At 35.5% G+C, this 26,116-nt stretch overlaps 2 protein-coding genes across 4 annotated transcripts; one reads left to right on the top strand and one right to left on the bottom strand.

Annotated features, from left to right (window-relative positions):
* The first annotated feature begins 856 nt into the window (after positions 1-856).
* On the top strand, positions 857-18,684 carry irf9 (interferon regulatory factor 9). Of its 3 annotated transcripts, none has more exons than XM_049565403.1 (10): positions 857-1,005; positions 1,402-1,467; positions 3,122-3,244; positions 3,332-3,512; positions 9,565-9,701; positions 11,573-11,657; positions 12,594-12,653; positions 13,562-13,951; positions 14,815-14,936; positions 16,242-18,684. In XM_049565403.1, exons 2-10 carry the CDS (start codon positions 1,411-1,413, stop codon positions 16,407-16,409), a joined length of 1,323 nt encoding a protein of 440 aa, XP_049421360.1. In that variant the 5' UTR covers positions 857-1,005; positions 1,402-1,410; the 3' UTR covers positions 16,410-18,684. The 3 variants fall into 3 exon arrangements, with proteins under 3 accessions (XP_049421360.1, XP_049421363.1, XP_049421361.1); XM_049565406.1 differs by having other exon boundaries at positions 859-1,005; positions 14,815-14,930; positions 16,242-18,682; XM_049565404.1 differs by having other exon boundaries at positions 948-1,005; positions 1,380-1,467.
* On the bottom strand, positions 17,685-24,738 carry emc9 (ER membrane protein complex subunit 9). Its single transcript, XM_049565410.1, has 6 exons — positions 24,575-24,738; positions 24,117-24,320; positions 20,821-20,897; positions 20,582-20,651; positions 19,794-19,888; positions 17,685-19,096 (listed from the first exon to the last, which is right to left on the bottom strand). The coding sequence occupies exons 2-6, from the start codon at positions 24,309-24,311 to the stop codon at positions 18,916-18,918; spliced, it is 618 nt and encodes a 205-aa protein (XP_049421367.1). The 5' UTR covers positions 24,312-24,320; positions 24,575-24,738; the 3' UTR covers positions 17,685-18,915.
* Positions 24,739-26,116: the final 1,378 nt, after the last annotated feature.

The raw sequence follows: 26,116 nt of genomic DNA, 5'->3' as shown, positions 1-26,116 counted from the left end.
TTTGGTTAAATTCATTGGTATTTTCACATTAATAATCAAAACCTAAGGCATGTAACCCCTTAATATTTGAGTTTTGGAAACATTTTTTATTTATTTTGTTGTATTTATCCAATATTTAGCCAGAAAGGCCTCATGCAGATTAAAACACTCTTTTAAAATGTCTTGGGTCCTGACAAGTTACATCCGAAGAAGTACTCGGCTCTTTTAATGAATTATCTGTTAATTAAGTAAAAGTACAGTAGTAACACCAAAATCAAAAAATACTCTATCAAAAGCCAAAGCTTTGAATACAAAATGTTACTTAAGTAAAAATACAAAAGTACTAGCCTCAAAATATACTTAAAGTACAAAAAGTAAAAGTATTTATTAGAAGAAGAATGGGACTTTTCAGAATCATATATATTATATTACTGTTTTATAATTTCTGATGCATTAATGTGTTCAATACTTTAATGTTGCAGCTGGGTATCTTAACCTATAATAAAACCTCCTTATTTTTAGTTGACTTATATTTTTGTTTTAATAAAAAGTAGTCTATATTATTTACCTCTGAGATGAAGTAAAGTAAAAGTATAAAGCAGCATGAATTGGAAATACTCAAGTACAGTACAAATCCCTCAAAATAGTAGAATGCTTGAGTAAATGTACTTTGCAGCAATGCAGCCTGGTAATATAAAAGAGAGAACACAAAATATGCCATAAGATGATAATTTAATACTATGAATAGAGTATTTAAGCGGTGGCTCTATTGAAATAATTTTTATATCAGTAAAACAAGTTTATTTATATCAATAGATCACCTAAATTCATATGTTTTGGTTCTGTATAGATGTTTTAATGCGCATGTCCGTTGTCGCCCCCTGGTGGCCACCACAGAGACAGTTTCCTTTAAGTCACGTGACTTCTGGGAAAAGGATCGTCTCTGCGTGAGGTAGCAGGGTGTGCAGCAGCAGTGGAGCACACACACTCGCAGTCTGCAGGCACCGCGGAGGAAACGTAACCGAGGTAAACGAAACTTAAATTTACTTCCTTAATTTAACACCTCAGCCTCTATATTTGTACTTATAAATACCACCATGACAGGTGAGAGCAGATTCTGGGTTTAGTTTTTACACCAGATTTAAAAAAAAATAAAAAAAATAGCTGATTGAAGTAATGGAGTTTTTGTGTGGGTTGTGTGTGTGAGAGAGCTACAACTACACACACGAGTCTAAAACAGATATTTGCATTGACGCAAGTCGACGTTAAAGGTTTTACATTTAATGTTTTTATTGTTAATCTTTCAAATAGTTGTTATGAATGACTTATTATTATGAAGCGGTCGGGGAGGAACATCTTGTAACATGCAGCTGATGGTGGTTGTTTATTGTTTGTGTCAGTCTGTGTCTCTTGTGTTTTTAGTCTAGAGTCATGGCAGCAGGGAGAATGCGCTCCACGCGCAGACTGCGCTCGTGGATCGTCGAACAGGTGTGTGTGTGTGTGTTAAAAAAAGTGTGTGTGAGGCAGGGTGAGGGGTGAGGTAGGGGGTGAGGGGGAGATGGAAAGGGAAAGAGGCAGAATGAGCTGTTGTGACATTAGACAAACACATTGCTGTACATCAGTGCTGGAAGTATTTAGGTCATTTACTTAAATAAATGTACTTATACTACAGTGTAAAAGTAATCCATTACAAGTACATGTACTTTAGTAAAAGTATTTAAGAATAATCAGTGAAATGTAGTTAAAGTATCAAACTGTCCCCTGTGACTTTTATACTGTTAGATATGATGTTATTACAGTAGATGATTCTGACTCATGCATTAAATGTAAAAGCAGGATTTGACTGTTGTAGCTGGTTAAGATGATTATTATTTTCATTATGAATTAATCTGATTATTTTCTCCTTCAATAAATTGATTGTTTGGTTAGTAGTAATAGTGACAAATGTTTGTCATAATGACCCAGAGCCCAATGGGACTCCTTCACAATGTTTGTTTAACCTCAACATTATTACTCATACATCACAAGTATGAATATTGTTCAAAGGAATGGCAGCAAATCTTCACATCTGTAAAGGTGGAACCCTAAAATATGTTTACATTTACATAATTTTTTATATTTTTACACTTTTACATGAAAACTGTTTGCCAGTTAAAAGATTCAGCTCTACTTTGACATTTTCATGTTTTGTGTGCAGAAATCTTAATTTGTGAAGTAACCATTAACTTAGTAGTTTTACTAATTAGTACTTTCATTATCAATTAATCTTTAAAGTATTTTCACCATTAATTATTTAGTGTATAAAATGTCAAATGTTGTTAAAAAATTATTAATTATCTTTGACTTATCTGGGCCAGGTCTCCCCAGCAGCCTTTCCAGCACTAACCATGTGATTGTTGTAATAGGGTGAGGTTGGTATTTTTCAACTTGGGGCCTATTTTCTAATGTTTTTGTGTCTATGTGACTAAAGGGAAAAACAAATTTTGAAACTGGTACTGTATTGAGTGAGACCACTGCAGCCTGGAGCCATGAAACAGGCAGCAATGTAACCACTCAGGGCACTAGAAGTGTTTGTTTATGCAACTGACAGGCTCAGATTGTTAATGATAACAATAACAATGTGTCTGACATTATGGAAAGGATCCCCACAGAGATAGACCTTTTTGTTAAAGAGTCTGGTGGGTTTGGTGATGGCGATTTGGAGTCTGTCTCTGGCTAAACAAAAAGAATCTCACTCTTTAACAAAAAGGTCTATCTCTGTAGGGATCCTTTCCAGAATGTTGTCAGACACTTTGAATAACAATCTGAGCCTGTCAGTGGCAAAACACTTCTAGTGGAAGTAAAATGATGGTGCATTGTTGCCAGCAGAGATTACATTGCAGCCATGTTCACAGCTGCTGGCTGCAGCGCTCTCACTCAGTACTGGACCAGTTAAAAAAAAAAAAATCACGCTCAGATTAGTCATTTAGATACAAAATCGAGGAAAACAGAGTCCAGGATGAAAAGTACCAAAGTTACCCTTCAGTAATGTTGCAGGAACAGCACAGATATTCTTATTAGACTGGACAGTTTGAGGACACTGTTCAAAGGAACTTGAGGTGAGTAAATTAACTCAGTTGTTGTGTATGTTTGGCTGTTGCAGGTCAGCAGCGGGAAATTCCCGGGGCTGATGTGGGACGATGAAGCCAAAACCATGTTCCGCATCCCGTGGAAACACGCTGGCAAACAGGACTTCCGTAAAGATGAGGACGCCGCCATCTTCAAGGTCAAGACGAGTTTCTTGGCTCTAAACACACAACTCCCAAAACACTAACGATCCGAATCACTAAAGAGAGATGTTTTTCCTCTGCAGGCGTGGGCGCAGTTCAAAGGTAAGCCTACAGACGGGAGTCAGGACAGCCCGGCCTCCTGGAAGACCCGCCTGCGCTGCGCCCTCAACAAGAGTCCAGAGTTTACAGAGGTGATGGAGCGAGCCCAGCTGGACATCTCTGAACCCTACAAGGTCTACCGCCTTGTCCCCATCAGCGAGCAGGGTAAGACTCCAGCACATCTTACTCCACACACTCTGCTTGGGACAGAATTGAGCTTTCCCAAATTCTTCAGGCACTATTTGGCTTGTGGTTTGTTTCAGTCAGTTGATCTGTTCCAAACAGACTCACCGCTGTTATTTTCCTAAATGTGAGGTCACAGCTTGTTGACTCACAATCAATAATAAACTCAAAACTTACAAAATGTAGAAAACTGAATAACTTTAAGCTGTAAAAACAGAATTTTGAATCTCCAACAACAAAGTTAAAAAGTAGGTAAAGGCCAAGCCGATTTTAAACGAAAGGTGAAAGAATGTGCCGACAGAAAGATCCAACATCTGGGACTTCCAAAAGTAAGTACTTTGGTACAACCTGGCACATATTATATTTTTACACATGCATCTCATATCTCACATCTGAACTCAGCTTGTATCTGCAATTTAACATGACACCTGCTTCATTTTAATCTCAAATCAAACGTTTATATTTCAGTTTTTTAATTATGTTATGCAGTATATTTACCTTAGACAATCTTCAAACAGCCACAGATATTTAGCACTGCAGTTAACAGAACATTGGTGCTGAGACAGTTTGTCAATCAACTGAAAATAAGGATTTGCTGCTTTTCTCTGTTTAACATCATTTTAAGTTAAATATTTGTGTTTTTTTGACTGTTGGTTGAACAAAACCTTTTTTTTTTTTTTTACTACTCTCACAAATTTTATAGACAGATTCATCAATAATGAAGATAACTGTCACACAGTGGCATTACATGATAAGAAAACATCTGGTTTACCTTTTTGTTGATGCCAGCTTCACTTCTTCCCACCAGTGTCCAGATGAACATGACCAGAGCAGATTTGCACACTGTATAAAGACACAATCACAGGTCACAGTCAGAATGTTTCCACAATGAAGACACTGTCGCTAAATCAGTGGTGATTTTCAGAGGTTTCTCGTCACCATATATTGGCTTTAATGCGAGTTTATATGTTAGGACCACGGGTATCATGTGTGTTACAGTACTTTAAAGTATTACAAACAGCCTGCAGAGAGAGTTCTTAATGAATTTAATGTCAGAATAACCAAACTCAGCCGGTAACTTGACAGATCATATACAAATACTGTTGACAATACCCTCATACTGTTGACACTGTTGTTCATAATAAGTTATTGTGTTTAATACAGTGGTGAATATTTCTAAGTGGTAAAAAGTTCTCATCCAGTTTTGCCAAAATACTGCGCTTGTAAGCAGTGATGGAAGTGGGAATAATACCACACTGGTAGAAATACTCTGTTACAGGCAAATGTCCTAAATTCATAAGTTTACTTAAAGGGATAGTTCAGATTTTTTTGAAGTGGGGTTGTATGGGGTACTTATCCATAGTCAGTATAATACCTTTGTAAGTTGTTTGTTGGGGCGCCCCCAGTTTGGAGCAGCAGGCTGGAATCCGCCACAGAGGGTAAGCTGAGGGACAGCCACCTAAAAAATTCCATATCAATTCAGGTGTATGCTATATTTAGAACATTTTTACAACTTTATATTGTCTTCAGACAGCCCTTTCCAACAAGGTAGCAGGTATTAGCTTCAGTTCCCAGTCTATGCTCTAATCAAAGCCACCAGACTCTATTGACAAAAAGGGTTATTTTGCCGGCTGCTGTGCCTATTTCTGTTTGCCGCTGTTATGTTTACTTCTGCCTGAGTGACGCGGAGTAACGTCCTCCCACTTTGGTTCCGCTTAAACTGGTGTGGACACGGGCTAGTTCGCCAGACAGCACCAAGGTTCTGAGACTCCAGAACAGAGCCGGAACCAGAACCGTGCCGGTGTGAAACCACTAACTGTGGAGCTTGGCTTTGAAGAGAGCGATGTAACTACTTAATTTCCCCATTGAAATTTGCTGTCTGACATTAAGGTAAAGCGGTGAAAATATTCTAAATATAGTGGACACATAGGCTGATATTGATTGTTTTGTACATGGGACTTTTTTAGGTGGTTAAAATACATTTTGCTGCTGACCCCATCCACAGCATTACATTGCTGAGCTTTCATGTTGGTACTCCAGCCTGCTTCTCCAAACTGGGCATGTGCTGACTGAAACCTATTGTAGGTAATACACTGACTATGGAAAAGTACCTCATACAACCCCACTTCAAAAAAAAAAAAAAAAAAAAAAAAATCTAAACTATCTAGAGCCTCCCTGACTCATAACCTTTAACCTTCTTCCATTAGGCCTCTACTGTATCTCTTACTGCTGTCACAGTAGGGGTTAACTGAGCATTATACACCATACATCATAGCAAGTAACCTTATACAAAAACATGCAGAATACGCTATAGGTTAAAAAAGGGTCAAATACCAGAATTTTTCATCACACTCATTCCCTATTATCTAATGACCTTATGACCTACGAGTACCGCCCATACCAGCCAAACGCCAGTACCACCAGCCTCCAACGTGGGAGATGAAAACCCAGGCAGAAGTCACAGGCCATAAGCACAGGCAAGCCAAACATCCCCCTCCCTATATGGCGAAGGAGAGGGCAAAAGACTTGACCGTCTAACTACACTACCTAATAAGGGGAAAAAACTCTATATGATGAGGACCAAAAAATCTCTTAAACTAAACTCTAAGCTAAAGCAAGATAAGCATAAATAAAAAAAATGTCATCTTTAATGAGAATACACAATAGTAAAAATCAATAAAGGGAACACCGACTGTCATGCGAATGTTTATATAAAAGCAAATGAAGATGAATAAAAACAAATGAAGATGAATAAAATGAGTAAGAAAGATGAAAAATAATAAAGTGAAAAATCAAAAGAATAAATTGAGTAAATATGGTGTCTACTAAACTAAGTAAAAGTGCAAAAACATACCTAAAATACCAAAATGCTTATTATGCAGAATTGTGCATTTCAGAATAATAATAATTTTATTAGATCGCATAAATATGTATTATTAAATTAATGATATGTTAAAGGTACTTTATGTACTGCCAAGTGACTTAATTCATATAAATACATCATAATTCTTAGTACATTATATTTTGTATTGGTTATCTGAATCTGAATGTATCAGAGTAGAAGTATAAAGTAATATGAAATGGAAATACTTAAGAAAGTACAAGTACCTCAAGCAGTGGTGCAAAGTAAATGTACACTCTGCTGCTGCTTGTGTAATAATATATATTTATTTGCTCGGAATCTTAGAGTTTTATCCCATTGTCACCCCTGGTTATGTATTTAACACTCAGCATGTTGACATCTCATAAATTAAAACAAGTATTTTTACTGTGATCCTCATTTATTTGCTCTGTGTTCAGGATGAATGAGGCAGTTACTCGTTTTTATATAATTTTATCTGTCAGCCACAGACAGGAAGGAATATTCTGATAAGACCATCAGCAGCAACAGGGAGGATTCAATTTAACATCTGCAGCCTTGATGTGAAGTGTGCCCACTGCTGCACCCTTAAAATATTGTTCTGGTTGTAAAAATATCACAATAAGTGGTTTGTTTCTTGTCCTATGTAAACACATGATCCTCAAATACAAGAACTGAAGAAAGGATGTTATTTTAAATTTTCTGACATGTTAGAAATGTATCACAATATAAAACAACATTTAATATGTAGCTGGGTTTTATCATCCCACATGAATCAGTAGTTTCAATGCCTGTTTACTGACAAGTAAATACACACAGGTAAATACCTCTATACACAGAGAGGTAGAAATAGTGATAACAAAATTTAACCAAAAAGATTTAATTAAAAAATAATAATAAATTTGAATTAATTAACAATTACAATAACAATAATAAATTAAATGTTAAAAAATAGAAATAAAAAAGATTAAAAACATGAAATAAAATCAATGTAGAAATTTAGTAAAAAAAAAATTACATTTTTAAAAAATGTTAAAAATGAAGAATCCAATCAATTTATTTGTCACACAAAAATATGACACAGTAAATAAAGCATGAAAGAAAACAGTACATGCCATACAATTTTTTTAATTTAATTTTCGCACTATATAAATAAAGTTTATTATGTTATATATTATGACATGTAGCAATAAAATAATCAAATGTATGTTTCGTACTATTTAACTGCATTTATTGAGACATGTTCACACAATAACACATTTATTCCTTTTTAATTTCAGTTTGCTTGGATTTAAGAAATGATGTAAAATGAGATCCCTACAAAAGACATAGAAGACGACTCTCAATGACTCATTTCTTTAGTTTATCATTAAAACTAACAGAACTAAACAGAATTCGAGCTAAAATTATTAGTTGATTAACATAAAGATAATAGGCAGCTGAGTATGTTTTTTTTCCTCCACAATCTTATTGATGTATTGTCAACTAAATGATTAATTTATTAAAAAGATAATCGGCGAAGTAATCGGTAATGAAAAATGTCATTAGTTGCAGAGTTTTGAATTTAAGTGTTTAGTTTAGATTAACTTTTTAGTACTTTTAGTACCCGTTTAACGTATTAAAGAAAATACAGGTTTAGTCACTTAAATCATTGCTTTATTTTCTTGTAAAGACTTTTGGTGTACATGTACAAATCTGCAGCTGCTTTCTCAGAGGGAAGTGAGTTCATGTTTGCAGTCAGTGATTAACAGTCTTTATTCTTAGAATTTTCCTCACACAGCACACAGACTCACACCCTCACTGCTGCGTGTTAAAAGATCAGTGCAAACCACTGATTAAAATGTTACACAATGTGACTTTAGAAACCTCTCCTGCCTGTGTTGCAATGGACTTTCCACCCTTTCCACCCTATCGTTCCCCATCTGTTATTGTACTTAACGCGTTTTTTTACTTGTTACCTTTTCCATATTGAATCACATCCACTCTCTTCTTTTTTGCTCTAAAATACTCAAATGTCCTCATTTAGTCTTTATATTTTTCTTGCATGTCTCTATTATACAATCTGTGTATAATAATAATCATTACTAAGCCAGGGGGATTTTGACCTCTTCAGCTGCTGTTTCTGGTGACTTCAGCACTTAGATTTTCTAATAGATTAATATGTAAATAAATCAACACATTTAAAAGAAATAACTGAAAACATGGAAGGGAAATTAAATAGAAAATAAATAAATGTAAAATAAATAAATAAATTAATAAATAAATAAAAGAGAAAATTAGATAAAAATAAATAAATGTAAAAAAAAAAAAGAAATAACTGAAAACATAAAAGGGAGAATTAAATAGAAAATAAATAAATGTAAAAATAAATAAATAAAGGGGAAAATTAAGTAGGAAATTAAATAAATAGGGAAATTAATAGGTAAATCAATACAGAAGCAAATTAAAACAGACATTAATTTATGTTATATTTGATCAATTCATTCATGCCTACTTATAGTAGATTATTTTAGTATATTTAATTCCAAATTGATTTATTGCATAATTAATACTTAAGAACTTCTGATACGTAAAGTATATTTTGTCATATTTTTATTTAAGTAAGATTCTGAATGCAGGACTTTACCTGTAACAAATTATTCTCCTCTATGGTATTACTACTTTTATCTCAATAAAAGATCTGAGTACTTCATCCACTACTGTATAAATTATTAGTTGATTGTAATTTGTACTAAGAATCTGAATTTGCAAAGTAACTAAAGGTATCAAATAAGTGTAGTGGCGTAAAAAGTTCAGTGCATACCTCTGAGATGTAGTGGAGTGGAAGTATTAATTATCATAAAATGGAAATACTCATATTAAGTACAGATACCTCAGATACTGGAGTGCAGTGTGCACAACAACAAATATAACAAATCAAGTGACTCGTCTGTATTATCACCTCAGTTGCTGAGTCAGCAGGGCAGTGAGTTGATACGGGGCAAAAAAGTTCAGCCAATGTCAACCTGGTAAACTGGGACAAGTGTGTTTACTGGGAGACATTAGTGATGAAAGCATAAGATGACCAGAAGCTACTTTGTTTGTTCATTCATGTATCATATACCCACAGATACAATTATTATTATTAGGTTATTTGGTTGGATTATTCAAATGTTTTGCTCTCTCCCTGTTTAGGTATGGTGGTTCCTGAAAAGAAAAGCAGAGTAAAAGTCACCAAAAGGCCAAAAAGGAGGAGGAGCAGTAGTGAATCAGAGAGCAGCGACGTTGGTCAGACTAAGCAGATAAAGATGGAGGAAGTGACCTCGCAGCTGGTGAGTATTTACTTAATCAAAGTATGTCAATTTTATGACACTTTATACTTCTGCTCCTCTACATCTCCACCACATTTATCTGACGCCAATACACTTATTCTATACAGTATACGCTACATGCTTATCATCATCATAGTTTACTGTTTAAGTGTACAAAAAAAAAAAAAAACATGCGTTACCATTTTATACCAACAGAAAATGATACAAACTGCAACTTTGGAAAGATACTAGCTGATTAAACTTCACATAAAAAATTCTAGGTTTTATTTGAGCAGTTTCACCACCATCCACAGTTTTTTTTACATTTTTTTTCAGCTACTCCATCTCCTCTGTGCATTGCATTGTGGGAGAAGGAGCGCATCAACAGGACTCCCTAAAAACTTGGTATTTCACTCAGGGGTGATACCTTAGGTCCTGCGTCACGTAGAGTGATGTGTGCTTGATGCGCATTGTCATCGGCTAGCATTGGATCATCTTGTCACTTTTGGCTAAGCTAGCAAAACCATAACCCATAAAGTTGTTTATTAATCTAATCTTTGCTTGAACCCCAAGATTAAACCAACAGAGGACCTTACTAGAGATGTACCGATACCACTTTTTCCTTCCCGATACCGATTCCAATCCCTGAACCTTAGGTATCTACCGATACTGAGTACTGATCCAATACCAGCGCGTAAAATAAAAATGGATGGGATATGAATTATTGTATGTCTCAACTCCTAAAACTGTATGTAAAATATTAAGAAATAAATACATTATAGTCGAATGAATGCCATAAAACTTTTTTTTTTATTATCATTACCCAGTGTTGACACAGATCAAGACACAGGTTAAAGTGCAGCCACACAATTTGGTAAAAAAGACATTTTAAGGGCTACAGTAGAATGCTTTTTAAACTCCGCTCCGTTTCTGTTTCATTTGCTCGTAGCATGCGTATGCGTAATGACGTGAGGCATTACGCGGTATCGGATTGGTCATAGGCTCTACTTGCCGATACCCGATACCGCATTTTAGGCAGTATCGGATGCATTTCCGATAGTCCAATGGTATCGGTACAACTCTAGACCTTACACCTAGCTGTAATTTTAAACAGGAATGATTTTCTTTTTTTCTGGCAATCATCAATTTACAAATATTCAGTTAGATTTTTGCTCACAGCACAGTTTACATGTAAACAGGTGTGAGACCAAATTACAAATTATAGGAAACCATGGACAGTATATTCTGTGTGCCCTCATACTTGTGTATTCAGTCTACCTAATTTTCCAAACTTTACAATTAAAACAAGCCTATACTTTGCCACACAGTCCAACTTCCCATTTTCATCAAGCCAAAATAGTTTAGGAGCTTTGTTCTGCATTCTTACAAAGCTATATGCAAGTTATCATATGAAGTATGAATGTGCACACAGCTGAGGGGGACTGAGTTGGTTACAGAGCTTGTTGAAGCGTGCACTAATATGTCCTGCAAAACCACACTACTGGGGTGAAATACAAAGTATTTAGGGTGTCCAGTGCATCGGCAATATGCAGTCAGTATGCATGTTATCTGTACAGTATAATTTGGATGTGAGACACGACAAAGGTTTTTACCTTTTAGCATGTTAGCATGCTACACTATGGAGTAAGGAAGCTCAGTAAGGAAGCTGAGAGACTGTCAAGATGTGAGCCATATGTTCTTGAGGGATTCCTACCCAAGTGTTCACATGTTTAAGTTGACATTGTTATTACAGTCAGAAGAGACAAAAGTTATTAGGTATAATAAGGTATCTTACTGCCTTTTTGAACATTTGTGAGCTGAAGGTGTCATCCACCTGCTGTTCACAAGTTTCAGTGAGATTTCAAAAGAACTGCAATCTCTGTGATTCTCAGTGTGTCGAAGAGGCTCTGCTGTGGAGCGAAACCCCCGCCCAGATGGATGAATCCACACAGCACAACACCACCACGCAGAGAGAGGGTGAGTTCAGCTGCATCGTTTTACAGCAGGCACTGATTGTGTGGTCGATAACAGAGTCGATCAATACAGCTTAAGAGTCTGACATGCTTTCCTTTTCTAGATATGAACTCCTTGACTTCATGTCAGATCTGTACAGGATAAATTAATGGGATTTTTTGTGAAATTACAATCTGAAATTCCACACTTCATGTAGATATAGAAGTGACAGAGAGGTGTATCTGTACGTGACGTGTAATTGGTTCTTTCTTGACCTTAAACACTAACTAACCAGCCATCTAACTCAACTGACTTCACTCATATAAGGAGATTTGCCATAGCTACTTGCAGAATAATGACTGCCATGGAGAAGACATGTTGCTTTTAAGTTTTTGAAAATCCATTTTTAATGCAAACCACCTTATGGAAATTACAAATTACTTTCTTCCCTAAAAGGACAAGTTTTTTGCTTTATCTAAGTCAAGCTCTACATGTGTATGGCGATTACAGAAACCGTATTTCATCAGCTAAATTACTCCTGGAGGACCCCACTTTATTCGTCACGAATTCACACAGTGACATATGACAGTTTCAGATGGGGATGAATCGCTGAGGTAGCAGAGCAGCCAAATATTCAAAATAACCCCATCCACAGTCTGGCTAAGACTGCTACTCAGCACAACAACAGTAAAATAAGTTACCCAAAATAAGGGGAGAGATCTAATTACTGACCTGCTGGATGTATGTCAGTATTGACAAGGTTTCTGACAGTGCATGATATCATGATGCCCAATTACCTGCATAACCTGATTTCTCTGTGTAACCCAGTTTCATGAACCCATGGTTGTGAGTCATTGTTTACATTTGGTCATTTGGTATCAACCCAAAAAACAAACTTTGACATTATTCTAAATCAACCAACTGATCTATCCTGTTTAATTTCTCTCTCTCTCTCTGCAGTGGTTGATGAGATCAGGTTAGACGTACGGATCGAGGAAAGCGTCCCTGCTCCCACAGGAGGTATTCAATTTCAAACATTTACCGGTTCTTCTGTACAAATGCACATAACAGATTTTTTTTTTTTAAACAGAGTACAATGCCTTATAAATGCTGGACCATTTTCCAATTTGCTTTTATAATAACATTTAGACTGTTGTTTTGTTTGTTTCTGACACTGGTTAAATACTATAACTACATTATTTTACCTTTTATTTTGAATACAATAGAAAGCTTTTACTGTCACTTTATAGAATACAATACTAAAAAGACACAGGAACAAAAACAAAACAACTTCCAGAAAAATGAACATCACCAGCTGACAACACAGCTTCTAGAATAACAAATTGAAATGAATAAATACATGTAAATTTGCACTAGGATAAGAGTATTTATTGCACTTGAATTAATATCATTGCACTAAAATACAAGTAATTTTTTGCACCAGAATAAATGTAATTATTGCAATATAATAAAAGTTATGTTTTACACTAAAATAAATGTATTTATTGTAATATAAAAAAAGTAATTTTTGCACTAGAATAAAAATAAGTTTTGCATTAGAATAAATTTAGTTATTGCAATATAATAAAAGCAATTATTGCACTAGAATAAAAGTTAAGTTTTGCACTAGAATTACATTTTTGCACTACAATAAAATATAATTATTGCAATATAATAAATATAATTATTGTACTAGAATAGAAGTATTTTTTGCATTACAATAAATTTAGCTATTGTACTAGAATAAATTTAATAATTGCACTAGTATGAATGTAATTATTGCAATACAGTCCATGTAATTATTGCACTAGAATAACTGTTATTATTGCACATGATTCAGTAGGTTGAAAGTTAAAGCATCTGTTAATTTACCTAAACCTGACTTCTCATGTTTTAATCCTCCCCCGTCTCTGTTCCTGTCTCTCCAGTCCAGGAATACTTCAATGTGGTGGTTCATTATTTAGGACAGGAGGTCCTCAAACGTCAAATCCAGAACAGCGACGTCAGGATAATGTACTTACCTTCCTCTCCTGTTCCACCGACGCCGGCCGCCCTGAAGGGCAGGTTTCCTCGTATCCCGCTGCCTGAGCCGCCCTCCACGCTGCCGGCCGGTCCAGAGCTGCAGGCTCTGTTCACCCTGCTGCCCTTCATGGAGAAAGGAGTGGTGCTGACCACCATGTCTGGGGGAGTTTATGGTAAAAGGTTCTGCCAGGGGCGGGTCTTCTGGACAGGGCCGCACACGACCACACCGGGGCTGCACAAGATGGAGAGAAACACAGAGCCAGTGTTGCTCTTCAGTAAAGAGATCTTCAAGCGAGGTGAGTTTGATCTCTGGCTCAACCTCTAACACCTCACTGAGACACTGAACATTCACGTAATTCATGTGACTCAAAGTCTTTAAGGTGATTAAATTTAGGTTAAAGCCAGGTTACTTGATTAATTAAATCCAGTGTGTGTAAACATGACAGTTTGAATTCAATTTCAAAGAACAGTCTGAAGAAAACAGAACAATTTCTAACATATGTATTTAATATACAGTTTAAACATTTAGTTGATTTAAATTTAAATTTAAATTTATGAACAAAAACTAATGGCAGCTTAAGTGATTCATTATTACAGTCAGTCATTTTTCAAGATAAAAATTGAAAGCATTCTGTCGTTACAGCTTCTCAATTGTTTGTCAGATATGATCACAAACTAAATACATATTTAAATGAAACTAGATTCAACTTTATTTTCATGTCACAGAGTACTGACAATGACATGCAGTTTAGCATCTAACTAAAAGTGTAAAAGAAGTAAAGTTCAGAGTAATGTATATATGTATAGCAGTAATATAAATAACTTATCTAAGTAAGGTAGATATGAATAAGCTAGATATATACAGTATGAATGTTTGGGGTTTTGGACTGTTGTATCTAAAACACAGAATTTGATTAACCCACTTTGGTTTCAAAAGGCATTTTTTTGTGTTTTCTGACATTACATAGACAAAAATTGAGAAATTAAATCAATAATTAAATTAATTTTCAGTTACAACCCCGAATAGCTTGTGTACATCCCAAATCTAACCTCAAACCAGTAAATCTGTTTAAAAAAATATATATATGTGGCCAAAAACTGAATCTAGTCCTAGTACAGTAAAATTCATTGTGTAACTTTAATTTTCCCTCATAATCAGATCTGGATCACTTCCGTACAAACGGTGGCGAGCCTCCTGAGTGTGGCGTCACTCTGTGTTTTGGAGAAGAGCTGAGTAACACTGAAGACCCATCTGGAAAACTCATCATAGTTAAGGTAAATGTAAGTGTATTTTAGAAGATTATTTCTTCATGTATTTATAACTGGTATGATCACCACAGTGAGGCTTTTGATTGAAATAGGGCTTTCAGCACCTGGGGGATGAATTTTTATATTTTCACATTTTCTGATTAAGACTCAAAGTGGCATGTTTTCGTCAAATAAATCATATTGAAAGGAAGTTTACACTGCACTCAAATGTTATAGCAACTTTTTACTTAAAATTATTGTTAATTATTACTTACAAAAATAGTAATTATTGTTATTTTCTTAAGAAGTATTATAAATTATTACTCACTAAAACTATTTTTGACTTATTTATTACTTAAAACTATTGTGTATAAATCATTTCTCAAAAATAGTATACGAATGGCGATTATACGCCAATATACGAATATACGAAGTACTTAAGATTTACTTAAAAATATTTGCATTTACTTGAAAATATTATATAATTATTAAGAATAAAAGTATTGGTAATTATTTATTAATTAAACTTATTAACTAATTATGAAATTAGTTATTTCTTACCTAAAGGTATTATTATTTAAAAATATTGGAATCAATTATTATTTAAGACTGTTTAATTATTATTTAAAAATACTTATTACTGTTATTTACTTGAATAAATAAATAAATTAATTAGTATTTACTTAAAAAAATCTTAACTAATATATATATTTTTTACTTAAAAAACAATTATAAATTATTACACACTAAAAACTATTATTAACTCATCATTGATTAAAGGTATTTTTTTATTAATCATTGCTTAAAACTATTGTTGATCAATTATAACTTAGTTAAAACTATAAATATTTTCTTCAAAGTATTGGTAATTATTATTTACTAAAAAGTATTGTCTATTAATTATTACTTAAACGTAATTGTTACAGTAATTGTTACTTACTTACTTACTTAGTTTTATTGATTAGTACTTCCTTAAAACTATTATCAGTTAAAAGTTACCTTTCTAAAACTATAATTTCTTTATAGTATACATTACACATAACTATTATTAATTGCTCCCTGAAAACTTTTTGCATTGGCTGCAAAACATTTGTAGACCTCTGAATCACAAACAATATTCATGATATTTTCTTTCATGTAAATTTCATTACACTCATTTTAAATCTTAAGTCATCAAGTGATTGATCCCAAAATTGAGTTTGATCCCTATATTTATGTTATTGTTACAAGCTGTTTTTTTAAGCCCTCAATACAATTAAGGTAAAACATAATTAATAATGATAATAATTGTAATAAAATAATATTGTTACCTGCTCGTCCCTGTGCTCTCCTCTGCAGATCACCTTTTCATGGGCAGAGCAGCAGGTCCAGGACGCGCAGTGCTTCTTTCAGTCCATCAACTTCCTCCAGTCATTGGCCAACGAGTCTCCAAAGGGAGAAATAACTCTGAACCTGGTCACCGTGCCTCAACCGGACTCTGAAGCAATTACCCTCGTGACAATCTGAGCACTTTGTCCAACGTGGGGAGGGGGGGGATTCATTCCAAAGTAAGAGACAAGCCCATTCTTTCAAAATAAGAGTAACCGGGCTGAGTGATATTTCAACATCACTGTAAATCTATCATCTAAAATACACCAAATTAAAACCAGATTCATTACAGAGTCAGATATCTGACTAGTATTTGTGGCAAGTGTATATTTTCCTATCGCCCAGCTCTAACAGACATAAAACAAGTCTCACAACACTTACGAAAATGCTTTTTGAGACTGGATCTACAGATGAAGTGGCATCTTTTGACCCTGAAAATGTATAATGAACTTTTTTGGGATGGACTTTTGACTCCTCACAACCTTTGTAGAGATTTGTTGGTGAACTGGAAGCACTACATGTAAGCCTACACTGAGAACTTCAGATTTGCAACAATTAGTCAGTTGACAGAATTAATCAGCAGCCACTTTGATAATCAATTACTTCCGTCAGTCGTTTAAACATTCTCTGAACATTCTTCAGCCTCTCAGATCTGCACTTCTTTCTTTGTCATATATGACATTAACTTTAATATCTTCAGGTTTTTGACTGTTAGTGGAAAAATTGTCACTTTCTTCAATGTACTTGTTTTTTTGTTGCTGTTTTTTTTTTACTTGTTAACATTTTATAGACCAAACAACGAATTGATTCTGAAAATAAGCGCTAGTTGCAGCTCTAGTTGTCTTCCTTCCTTGAAAATGTGATCTTACTTCTGCGATCATGGCTGCACGTGTTATTCTCCTAAGCAAATGATGTCATGTGTTTATACTACAGCACTATAAAAACTTTGTTCCTTGGTCTTGTTAAGCGTTTAGATGTCAATTATTATTGTAATATAAAAGGGAAACACACCGTCATGAAAGTAGTTGTAGCTATATTAAAAACAAAATAATTATCATTATCATCATAATCATTTTTATATTTTTAATGTATCCTTTTACTCAAACTCTGAGGTTAGTTCTTTGTCATGTCGGACATTGATACATTTACAAATGTGGACTGAAGGTTGTTTTTTAATAGAATATAAAAAAAGCTGTTTCACACTGTTGATGAGACTTTGGGGACTCTTAAAGGAAAAAAAATCAAACCTTCTTTACTCCTGCTCTACTGTCAGAAATCATTCAGCTAGGCCGTTGAGTGCAATTTTATTATGGGTTATGAAATTTACAAGAGTGGAAACAGGTTACCTTGACCTCTAAGAGAGAACGAGTGACTCTGGGTTAGTATTTTCAGAGTTACAAATTCTTAAAGACATTTGAAATCTTTCAAAATATTTTACTGGCATCATTGTGTATAGGTAAGGGTCAAACAAAAGTACAAAACCTACATTTCAGTACAGAAGTCCTGCAATAAATTCAGTCTGCTGAAGCTCAGGATATTTGGCTTTTGTCGAGGCTCTCAGATGCATCTATACAACTTGTTGGTCATTTTTTAAAAGGTGGTAATTTGGCGTGTTTACATGCAAATATGGTGCTAAGTGTGTGCTTGAGCATGCAACACTGTTCCTCTTTCCTAATGCGGTTAACACTGAGCAAAAGTTGACATGATTTATGAGAATTCATATACAAAATGTCCAAGAGTTGCTATGGTAACACTTTACTTTAACCCCCTTTTCAGCATTAATTACCATTTAATAAACTACTTTTAACAAACTATAATGTGGCTGTATGCAGCTATAAAGGACGTTTTTAAGGGTTTATTCATGTAGAATGTTTATCAACAATCATTACTTTTCCTGAGAAGACATTTTATATTATTACATATACTGTCCTTTACTATACTGCCATCGATTATCTATCTATTATTTATACAGCAGCTGCCACTTAGGGGTGCCCACAGGAGAAGTTAAAGTTGTTGAAAGAAATACATAAATAAACACTTCTGCTTACAACTAAATTATAGTGCAATATAAATTTAAACTTTTATAACTTTTATATTTTTATACATAAGCATTTCTAGTTTTTCCACTTGATCAGCTAATCAGGATATCATGCATTCAAACCTGAATCACCTAACAGTCTGACAGAAAACAAACCTTTTGAGCTTCAACAAATCTGTATTTACTGCAGAACTTTTGTATTGTAAGGCATTTCTGTTATTTGTCCACTCCCTGGAGCTTGTTATGTACACAGAAATAACAATAAAAAGCAACAAAAAGACAAAACGGGATCAAAAGTACCACAGGTGCATTGAAATAGTGTCAAAAGGTGTATTTAAGGTGAATTTTTCCTTTAAATCAGCAGCGTGTTGGGCTGGACCACAAGGCATACTCTGAGGAGGGGGTGGATGACTGTGGAGATCTACCAAGCTGTACATATATTTGTTATTTATGCATGTTCTATGTCATGTCCCTGTTCAGTCCAGAAAAGGCATTAAAAATAAACCTAATCTCTGTGTGTTTGTGTCAGATTATAAAAGTCACATGATGTCGGGTGAGAACATAAATAAATCTGAGCTCTACCACAAACTGATGCTACTTCTCAGTCTAGATGTTCCCGTTGGCTGGCGAGGTGAGCTCGGCTATCTTGATGTTCAGTTTCTGGTTGGTCCAGTCCTTTGTAATGTCGTCCAAGTGGCTGTCAAAATCCACCAGTAGTGTGTGATCACCTGACTCCAGCATCTGACTGGCAATCGCCCGAGTCTCCTCCCACTGTCTCAGCATTATCCTGAACACAGTGAAAAATAACAAATAAAAAAAGGACAAAGGGCAGTGTTAAAGGGAAGGTTTGGATCTTGTGAAGTGGGATTGTGTGAGGTACTTAACCATAGTCAGTGTATTACATAGAGTAGTTTGGAGAAGCAGCAGGAGCGCCACCATGGAAGCTAAGCAATGTGCTGCTGTGGAGGGGTTGGCAACAAAATGTATTTTAGCAACCTAATAAAATCTATTGGAGTGTATGCTAAATTTAGAATATTTTCACTACTTTACCTTGCTGTCAAACAGCCCTTCCCAACGGGAAACTGAAGTTAATATACCAAGCAGCCTCCAAATACCCCATACAACCCCACGGTCCCCCAGGATCCAAACTATCCCTTTAATGTAGTGTTCTGGTCTTTGATTAGGGCAAGCAAGAATTAAAAATTATGCCTGATGTTGACTTATTTTGTATGTACCAGGGAAGATTTAAAGGATTGGGCCATTTTGTGAAGAAAAAAAAGATCAAAAATATGTTTATAAATCAATTTTACATGTAAAAACTAAAACTAATGAATCAATTAAATTTCAATTACAGAGAAAACAAACCCAATTTTCTTGGGGATCTTATACTACATGAACGAATCAAGCACTAGGAAGTTGGAAGGTGGAGTCTGTTTACAGCCCGAGAGGTTGAACTCATGACAAAAATGTCAGCTGTCACTTACGTGTGTTTGTCTTTGAGCATCCATCTTGAGTCTTTACGCTCGTACATCACAATGGGAGGAACCCGATAATCTGGCGACATCTTTCCGCCATCAAGCTGTGGAGCAAAAACATATTCAATAAATGTATGAAACTCATGACTAATCCATTTTTTAATTTATACAATATCAAAACGTGTGTGTGTGTGTGTGTGTGTGTGTGTGTGTGTGTGTGTAACACTTGGGGGTTAGTAATGTCATTGTGTTATCTTATTCTTGTTTTATTTCTTTTGGATTTAGTTAGTGTCATTTTCTATTCATGTATTAATTCGTCTATTTGCACTCTATATTTGTACTCTAAATTGTACTAAATATTACTTTGTTACTAATCTTACTGTCATTATTACTACTTTTGTTACTTGTATTTTATTTTTGTACAAATCTATAATTTTGGAAAATCTGCAAAGTAAACTGTCAATAGCAAGATGCACCCCCCTTTGATAAAAATAATTATCAAAATCAAAAAGAGAAAATGAAAATTATTAGGAAATTGAAGGCCTGTAAAATAAACTTCTGTTTTATTCCCCAACAAAATAATAAAAGAAAATATCAACAGTGACATTTCAAGTGACATTCATTTAAACTGCTTACCAAGAAAAACTTTGTGATACTAAATCGAGAAATCCAAGAATAACTTAAACTTACTTAACTGACTCATCACTAGATAGTTTCACCACTACTGTAGCGTATTCTTGTCTCTACTAGCAAACAGGCGAAGGGATTGTTAAACAAACTGCTTTACTTATTCTTACCATTAACAAAACTGCGTTGTCAAACTGCTCAGAAATCTTATCAGCTATCTTCAGTGCACACGGCGTCGGGCTGTTGGGTTCAAAAGATTAAAACAGATTAAATAAAACGTTAGAAAGGTTAACATTTTACTAAAATACTCAACCAAAAGAATGAAAAATTTGAGGAAACATCTCATAAAAGATGTAGTATAGCTGAAATAAGCAGGGGTTTGGAGAGGCATCATGGACAGGAAACTAACCTGCTATCTGAAACGCAGGCATTGGCTTGATAGTATCCAACTATCCTCTGCTGAGTCTGTGAACACCACACATCCACCTGAAACGAGAACAGACCGTCATTCTCAAATTAGGCTCATATTTGGGCAGATTTAGGTGAATCTTCCTGGGGCTTTTTTTAATGCTGGAAAACACATACGGTTGGTCTTGTGGTGGCAAAACAACTATTTAATTAGGCTGTCTTTCTTGAGTTTTAATAAGCATTCATGAATGGAATCACACACATACAACCGCATGAACAGTCAGTCAGTGAGTGAGTGCCTAGATGTTCTTAAGCAATGCTATCTTTGTAGTTCCCAAAACACATGCATGTCAATAGTCAAAATATATGGCACTCAGGTGGTTCTGCAGTAAGCATCCCTATGATACATCTCTTGAGGCTTACAAGGACACTTGATGTCCATTAGGCCCCTGCTGTATCTCACACTGCTGTGACAGTAGGGGTTAAATGCGCAATACTTATTAGGTGAGAAGTTCAGTTTCATCAAAACAAGTAACCTTATACAACACATGCAGAACACACTATAGGTTAGATATGGTCAAATACCAGAATTTTCCATCACAGTCTTTTTAGGCAAGATGCTCTTTTTTCATAAACTCTTGGATAAGGTACTATATAAAAAATCTGTGTTTCTATTGTGGGTTTCAACTTACTGAATAAAGTTAGCACTTCCATCTTTGTCCACCAAACCCTCTTAGCCCTCATGCCTTGGTGTTGTATCTTGTTTCTCACACTGGTAGCTCCTTGTTTCACTTTAAACTGTATCATATAGTGATTACCTGGTTCACATTTGAGCCACAGAGCAAAGCATAACCTTTTCTAAATAATAAATTACATATAAGCTTATTTTCCTGCAGCTGTTTTGAAAGTATTGCAAGAATCTTGAAAGGCTCCTCTAACTTTAAAATTTCTGACTGAGTTTGTCACGCTTTTCTGTCCAGGAAGGCGGAAATTACATTTGCCATTTCTTTTTTTTTGTTAAAGATTTTTTGGGGGAATTTTTAGCCTTTACCTGATAGGACAGACAAGTGTGAAAGGGGGAGAGAGAGAGGGAGTGACATGCAGCAAAGGGCCACAGGCTGGAGTCGAACCCGGGCCGCTGCGGCAACAGCCTTGTACATGGGGCGCCTGCTCTACCAGTAAGCCACCGATGCCCCACATTTGCCATTTCTACAGAGCAAATCTCTGCAGCCCAATTCCAAAATATGGTGGAAAGCCTTCACAGAAATGACATGCTCAGCCTCCACATATGAGAGTAATGTTCGCATGTCTACATAATTTGCACCAATGCAGTGTAGTTTAAACAACATTTTAACAATGAGGACTAAGTGAAAAGGATACTGGGATAAAGTATCATTCTCAGCAGGGAGATAAATCAGTCAATGAGTCAACGGCTGACTAGTAAATCAATGACAGATTACACCAACATCAAAAATATGTTTTTCCACAGTTCTTTGCCATATATTTAACATAATGACAGACAATAAAACCCGCAAACTGCCAGCAAAACATGCACCCTAAAATAAATACATTTTTAAAATTTGTTGCATTAGTTATATTTAAAAAAGCTGTTACAGTAAGAACCAGAATAAGAAAACGCTGCACGTGCATTGGTGTGTTTACTGGTGTACACACAGGCACCTGTTTCAGAGACAACAGCAAAGAGAAATGTGAAAAGGAGCGAACGAATGAACAAGCAACCGGTAGCTTCCTGGACAACATGGCAACAGTTGCACTATTAGTATGTGTTTACCAAGAACATGGATAACATGGATTCAAATTCTGTAAAGTATGAGAAAAAACATAAACTACAAAGTATATTATTCAGTTACTGTAATAAGTAACTCTTCAACATTCTTTTATGTGACATTTTCATTATTAAGCTGACGTATAACTACATACTATCTTAATTAATTTAATTTAAAGTGACTAAAAATGGCAACCATATTTTCAGTTTCGGCAACCAAAAGCTGAGGCCTGGTTTCCGGCCTTACAACACTTCCAAAAGTTAATGTTAAGCCCTGTGGTTTCTTATATATTGAATAGATCTAGGACATACATAAAAAATGGAGTTACTATGTGTATTAATTTAATTTAAAAAAAAAAAGAAAACTGCCAAGTATACCAGCTAATGCATGTCTCAACATTGGCACAAATACCAAAGCATGATTCTGCAGAGAAACATAAGAAATGATAAGCAGTTTTGACAGACACCAAATATAATGTGGCTCATCACTATGTATTCTATTTGAGCAGTGTCCTTCTCACTGATTTCGCATTTAATCATTTATAATTAATTACAGAGCTTACTGCCAAAGACAGCTCAAGCTTTAGGCTTCGGGTTTTGAATTGTATACTTCTTTTTACTTTTAGCAGGTACTGCACCGCACCTTAGGAAGTATGTACTGTTGCAGGCAGTATGCACACAATCAGGACATACCATTTCCTCATGACATTACGCTCTGAACTTTGACCCTCTTGCTGATATATGTTACTTTGGCAATAAAATCAAAAAATGCCATTCGCTGAGCTCACCAGAGACAGAGGTCAACCTGGTTAACACTGCTGTTGTTTAATGTGTTTTTAACTTTTAAGTTATACTTGCATACATTGTGGATTCTAACATGCAGTATTATATTCATGATAGTTAAAATTACACATGCATTTCTCTATCATTTATTTCCAGTTATGTCCTTTTGTTGTTGGTAATCGTTATGATTACTTTGTTGTTAAACAATTAATATTCCTATTATGACAATTTGAAGGGCCATCAGTCACTTGATTGCGCTGTCATCTGTCATTGCCGCTCCTGACAGTTATCAATGAGCTGTCATGTGTCTGCGGCTAAGTTTATGTGGCGGATCTTCCACTGCGCAGAGGACTGTGGCTTAGAATAGCCAGAAAAGCATGCTGGCTTGCAGATTGCACAATGTGACCTGATGCAGTAGAACATTATGATATTATTGGCATACTGTATTTGACATATCATGTACTGATACCTACTAATTTTTTTTCTGGCACACTAAATAGTACATAGTATGGGTATACACAGAATGTTATGCAATGAGTGTTGTCGGGAAATGAGTAAAACATTTTGAATTGTGTTACCATGAGAGGTATGATTTAGGGCTTACACATACCAGACTTTCAAGAAAACCTAACGCTGCACCACTGTCGAACCCCAGTCAGATTAGCTGATGCTAGTACGAGGATTCTGATCAGCTAAACTGAACCAATACCTGTCGGCAGATGTCCTACCTGTGTGAGGGCCAACTGAGTGATGGGAGCCAGGGGCAGGTGGGAGTGAAGCAGCGGGACGCAGTCTGTCACACAGACAGCACCGCCTGCTGAGCTGGACGACAACAGGAGTCCGTTGATGCTGCAACGCGGAAAGAGGCAGGCGTGCAGGTACATCTTCACATAAGCCCGGCAGGACAGCTCCACCTCGCCCATGATGATTTACTGAGAGGACATAAAGACAAAAGCACTGAAAACTGACTTCAAAACAACCCGGCAGAGGCTAAATGTACTGACGCATCACACGTTAACGACCACAACCATTTTCACACACATATAAAACAGGAGTCGTTAATATGTAATCCTAAAATCAGGGACAAAATCGGCCCAAAGGTTGTGTTTAAAACTGGATGTGGCTCAATGGACACACATTAGCATTAGCATACTAGCAAACCAATCACAACTGAATTAACACTTACCTTTACAGATATAAGATATAATATAGTAAGACTAGAGTGACCAACCGATTCCTGCTTTCAGATTTTCAAATATATTGGTTCATTTAGGTTTTCCTATTGTTTTGGAGGTTTTAGCAGCGCTGTAACAGCTAAGTGTCTCACTTGACAGCTAATTTCAAAAAGCGTCCGAATGGCTACTTCCGGTCCCACCCAGTAGAGTCAGAAGTTGTTATCTGATTGGTCGAAACGTCGAGGTTTTGAATTATCCTATTGGAAGACCAAGGTGCCAATCATTCTTCAGTCGCTGTGTGCACACTTTGCAGCAGTGTGCCCTCTAGTGGAGAGGATGTCGTCTGTAATATCAAATGTTGGTACAAGGGTAAAAACAGAACTGGCAAGAAATCGTATCATAAACTTCAGACCCTTTTCCAGTTAATAAAGCTTTTAGGGACTGTACTTAATCTGTCAGAGGGATGCTTTAGTGTGACTCTTTCTTGACCCTCCCCGAAGCTACAAATATTTTTCCTTAGGCCTCCCTGAGTGACGGAGAAAATGCATGACCTTCCCCCTCCATAAATAACTATGTTCACAACAAATGTAGCTGCTGCTGCAACAAGGAAACAGCACAGAGGGAACTATACAAATAGCTTAATTTAAGAAACAGTCATGTTGCATATCAGCAACATATGCATATGACTGTTCTCCCAGAAAAACATAGCAAAAATGGCAGCCGCAGCCTGAATATCTAACTTGGCACAGCAGTCAGTTAGAAAAAATAAAAAAAAAAACCCTGATTGAAAGTTAAGTTGAAAAACTGAAATCCTTAAGTTGAAAAAACCTTTGTCATGTATGCAAGGGCACAGACTTTAATGGGCGTTTTTCCCCACAGGATATGTTTGGTGCAAAAATAGTTTCGTTTAGTTGACGTTTTAATTGAGACATAGATAAGCGATATGAAATACAAGTTTTATATATTGGAAAATTGAGTGTGAATTGAACAGAAAATTAAATTGCAATTTGTTCACTATGATAAACATGCAACATCATGAGAAAGAAAAACTCCCTCTCATACCTAAAAACCTAATACCTTTAATTAAAGTAAATCAAAGAAAATCATAGAAAAGCACAATAAAATGCCACACTTATGGAAGACATTAACCTTTTATTTTATGTTGTCTTGACTTTTACATCTCTATATTCATTTGTACTCATTTGTGCTGCACTTTAATTTCCCCTCTGGGGATCAGTAAAGGCTTATGGTATGTTCTGCATGTTTGTTTTGAGAAACAAATGTGAAATGGTAAATGAAATTTGTGGCAACACATTATACCTGACAGCAAGGTACAACAATATCCCTTGAGTTCAGTCAATGGTGCTGTAAAGTTTACCTAATAGCTTTGTCCTGATAAATACCACATGTTGGCCTATAAGCCATGTGATTTGCAAGATTCAAACATGTGCTTCAAAGTTGGCATGAAATGGGTTGTTAGAAAAGCTTAGAAAAGAACTTCCATCTGGCACACAAGTCATGATGCCAGAAACCTTGGTCAACCAGATAGATAT

The sequence above is a fragment of the Epinephelus fuscoguttatus genome, linkage group LG21, assembly GCF_011397635.1.
Source record: "Epinephelus fuscoguttatus linkage group LG21, E.fuscoguttatus.final_Chr_v1".
NCBI classification, from domain to species: Eukaryota; Metazoa; Chordata; class Actinopteri; order Perciformes; family Serranidae; genus Epinephelus; species Epinephelus fuscoguttatus.
This window is presented reverse-complemented; position numbering and strand designations above follow the sequence as displayed.